The sequence below is a fragment of the Gaeumannomyces tritici genome, assembly GCF_000145635.1.
Source record: "Gaeumannomyces tritici R3-111a-1 unplaced genomic scaffold supercont2.8, whole genome shotgun sequence".
Taxonomy (NCBI): Eukaryota; Fungi; Ascomycota; class Sordariomycetes; order Magnaporthales; family Magnaporthaceae; genus Gaeumannomyces; species Gaeumannomyces tritici.
The window spans coordinates 86,663-90,268 of NW_008804552.1; the positions used below are offsets into that span (position 1 = coordinate 86,663).

The 3,606-nt window shown below is 56.7% G+C and overlaps 1 protein-coding gene across 1 annotated transcript in view; it reads left to right on the top strand.

The window, feature by feature from the left end:
* Positions 1-95: 95 nt before the first annotated feature.
* The window catches only part of GGTG_12148 (hypothetical protein), a gene marked incomplete at its 5' end in the record, with an annotated part of 7,445 nt that continues 3,934 nt past the window's right edge, over positions 96-3,606 (top strand). The window contains 5 exons of the mRNA XM_009230041.1: positions 96-100; positions 160-514; positions 582-1,187; positions 1,289-2,062; positions 2,177-3,578. Coding sequence (XP_009228305.1) covers positions 96-100; positions 160-514; positions 582-1,187; positions 1,289-2,062; positions 2,177-3,578 — 3,142 coding nt within the window. The remainder of the gene's footprint in view (positions 101-159; positions 515-581; positions 1,188-1,288; positions 2,063-2,176; positions 3,579-3,606) is intronic.

The window sequence follows — 3,606 nt, forward strand, 5'->3', positions numbered from 1 at the left end:
ACAAGCCGCCGAAATTGCGGAGCTTAAGCGACAACGCACAGCTGGTAAGCAACCCCCTGGGTAACCGACGAACAAGGACCTAACGATCGATATAGATGCGGTTCCTTTGCTCCGTTTGGTGCCGGTGGGCCGAGCTCGCCCCGACGACACCAACGATAGTGGCGATGAGTTGTCAGGCGCGGATCCCCGGCCGCCTGCCACAACATCGCCAGCAGCATTGACGACGGCCGCCGCCGCCTTGTCGCCGGCCACCCCGGGCAGCAATGGCGACAGTGGCGATGAGATGTCAGATACTGCCCCCCTGCCGCGTGCCTCGACCGGGGCGCAGCCATATCCAGACACCGTGCCGGCATCGCGACCTCACATGGGCGACTCCAACCCCTTGCAATCCAGCCCTGCGCCGCCTGCAGTGGCAAACTCATTGTCGGCGGGGAGCAGTTCCAGCAATTCTGGCAACGACGACGGCGCCTCCAGCAGCCGCAGCACTGCCAGCAGCCCCCCCCAGCGACAGCCAGTTCCCGCTTGACCAACCCGCGGAATTGGCTACGGTCCCTGGTTTCCTCGCAATCAATCGCGCAAAGCCACCGGCTGGACAATCGACGGCCAGCAATCCCGAGGCGCAGGCAGCGGCTGGACTGTCGACGGCCAGTAGTCCCTTGAGCCCTTCCCCTGAGATTTTCGATGCCGTCATGCGCGACAGCGAAGTGCTGGAGCCTGACGACGGCCATCCCCGGCCCCTTCCCGTCACAGAATTACAGCCACAGAGTCACATTTCTGTTGTCGACCTCGACAAGATACCTTCGGCGAAGCCCCGGGAGTTCAAGCTGCCAAAACTGACTGGTCCATATCGCATGCGGCTGGAAAGGCTGGTCACGGAAGCCCAAAAGAAGTTCCCGGAGAGGAATCTTGGCCAATTCGGTGAAAACCAGTTCGTGGACCGCCGCATGATGGAAGACCTTCTCAGAGATGATCTGCCAGACAGATACTACCTAGACGCCCGCCCTTCAGATCTGAACAAAACACCGCCGCCGCGTGGTCTCGTTCTGCCCTACCACGTCAACTGCTCCGACCAGCTTTCGGAACAGGGCCAAAATCATTTCGTCATTGCGGTCGTCGAGTTGGACCAGTCCAAATTTATCAGCTGGGGAATGACAAAGGAAAAGCGCGAGCAGGAGGCGACCGCACTTGTACGTATGCTCGGTCGTAATGATGCTTTTGAGCAAGAACCACGCGATGTAAGAGCCCCCAGTCCTAAACGATCGGCTGAGCATCGCGCTGATCCTTGCAGCTCGATTCCGAGGATAACTGCTGTGCTTTTCGATGCGTGGAGGCCGTACGCATCCATTTTGGGATAGACAAAGAGCGAGAGCGGGACAATACCGCCCTTCGGCTGGCCTCCCTGAAGAGATGGATCAAATCTAAGAATAAGGCGGTTGAGGCGCTGAGGTCCGGCAATCCCCGAGAAGACGGAGATCAGGCGCTTGCAGACGCCGGGATTGGTGACTTCGCTACCGCGGTTTCGACCCCGGTTGATCCAGAAGTTGAGGAAGTGCTCCTTGACGAAATTTCTGCAATCGAGGGTGCCGACACCCCACCAGATGCTTCAGCGTCGGAAGCGTCAAGCCAGCAGCAAGCTTCGACGGCTGAAGCAGCGCCAGGTCCCCCATCGGAACCGCTTAGCCAGCGCAAAAATGGCACTGCCGCGTCAAACTTGGACGCCTCCACCGCGGCTAAATTCGTGGTGGCCCCCGAGCGGGGAAGAAGGCCGCTTCCCGACAGCCGACCCCAGCCAGCTGCTCCACCACCCGAGCTCGGACATTCCCAGGCTCCCCCGCCCCACTCTAGCAACAGTGGCAACACCATCCCTCCTTCCAGTGACGTTCACAACGGCGTGAGATACAGATGGATGCCCGACACCATTGGTGGCTCCGTTTTATTGCTCGAGCCAACACCGGACCAATACCGGGACCTGAAGGAAGGCCCCGAAGATGACATCCCTTCGCTTATCCGCTGTGGCAAGGAACTCGCGGGAAAGGCTGGCATATTTGTGATTATCGCGCCAGTAAGTTGTCGACCAAACCGTCCCAAACAACCTTCGTTTCGCCGAGGAAAGTCAACAACATACGAACGAAAACCACTGGAACATGGTTTTTCCCAACTTCTCACCCAACACCAGACAATGAGAATTCAGTCTTTCGATAACGACAAGCTTAAAATCGACTCCAGCATTACCGACGACGTCGAAAAGTTTGCAACAGTAATCTCAGATCCAACGGAACTAGGCAACGTGGCCTACCAGACCGACATCCCAGCCCACACTGAAGAAGAGCGCAGGGGGGCATTTCTACCTCCAGAAAGTCCGGTTTGGCCGTTCCGAGGCAACAAGTTTCCTGCGGATGGTCCTGTTCCCGGATTACACAATCCTTCCGCGTATCAGTCGCGGCCGTGGGGACCGTTTGCATGGCATCGTGAAGATTTACGCGCGTGGGCGGTCAATTATCTCTATTGCGGAGAAAAGATCTGGCGCGTTATCGAGCCAGGATCAGAAAAACAAGCGGACAGAGTGTTTGCCGACATGCTGGGAGTGACGCCGACCCACAACCAATATCTCCGGCACCAAGCTTTGCATGGCGGCGTTAATCGCTTGCGGGAGGGGGGCGTCGTTGTAAGAAAGTTCAAGCAAAGAGCCGGGCAATTGGTCATTACCCTTCCAGGCGCCTACCATTCCGGATTCAGCGTCACTTCCACTCAGGCCGAAGCGGTCAACTGGACGGATTCCACAGATCGGTCCGAGGAATATGTCCCTTGCAACGCGGAATGCAATGATCACGACCCGATTACGTATGAGATAGCGTTTTCGAACGATCAGCCCCAGAACTCAACTTCCCTTAAAAAGGATGCAGGCAAAGAGCATCACGCTGGAGAGCAGCATACTGGCAACGAGCATACGGATAAGCAAAACACAGGCGATGACCAGCAAACCAAAGTCGCAGGAACCCGGAGATCAGGAAAGAGGAAGTCCGAAGGTACCCCCTATCCCGCAGGATTTGTCATTGGGAACAATGCGCAGCAAGCCGCTACCCTGCGCAGTGCACGGCAAAAAGCACCGAGGGTGGCAAAAGACACAAGCGGAAAGCAGCACGAGTGCGGCGAGCGGCGGGGCGAAACCGTCGAATCACCAAGGTTACGGAAAAACAAACGCGCTGCTGCCCCAAATGAACCACCATCCGACGAGCCACAATCCAAGCGAAAGCCCCGTCCCGTAGCCATTATGGCCGAACATTTACGCGACGCAAATGCCATCGCACGGTTAAGGGGTCACATCAGAGCTTCAAGGGGAGATGGACGGCTTCCAGAGTTAGAGGTCAAGGAAGAAGATAGTGTCCGCGCAGCAGTTGCATATTGCAAGATTGCGATTCAGGCTAAGCAGTCAGCTGGCTACTGTGGCCTAAGGTCATGGATAGCATGGGCTTCAGCTAATAAGCTTATCAACCTTGAGAAGGAGAAGGCGAACAGAAAGCGCAACCCTGAAGATGTGCTCAAAAAAGCGCATGCAGAAGTCGCTACCTTGACATATGGTGCGTTCAAAAATCGCCTTTCAGAAGC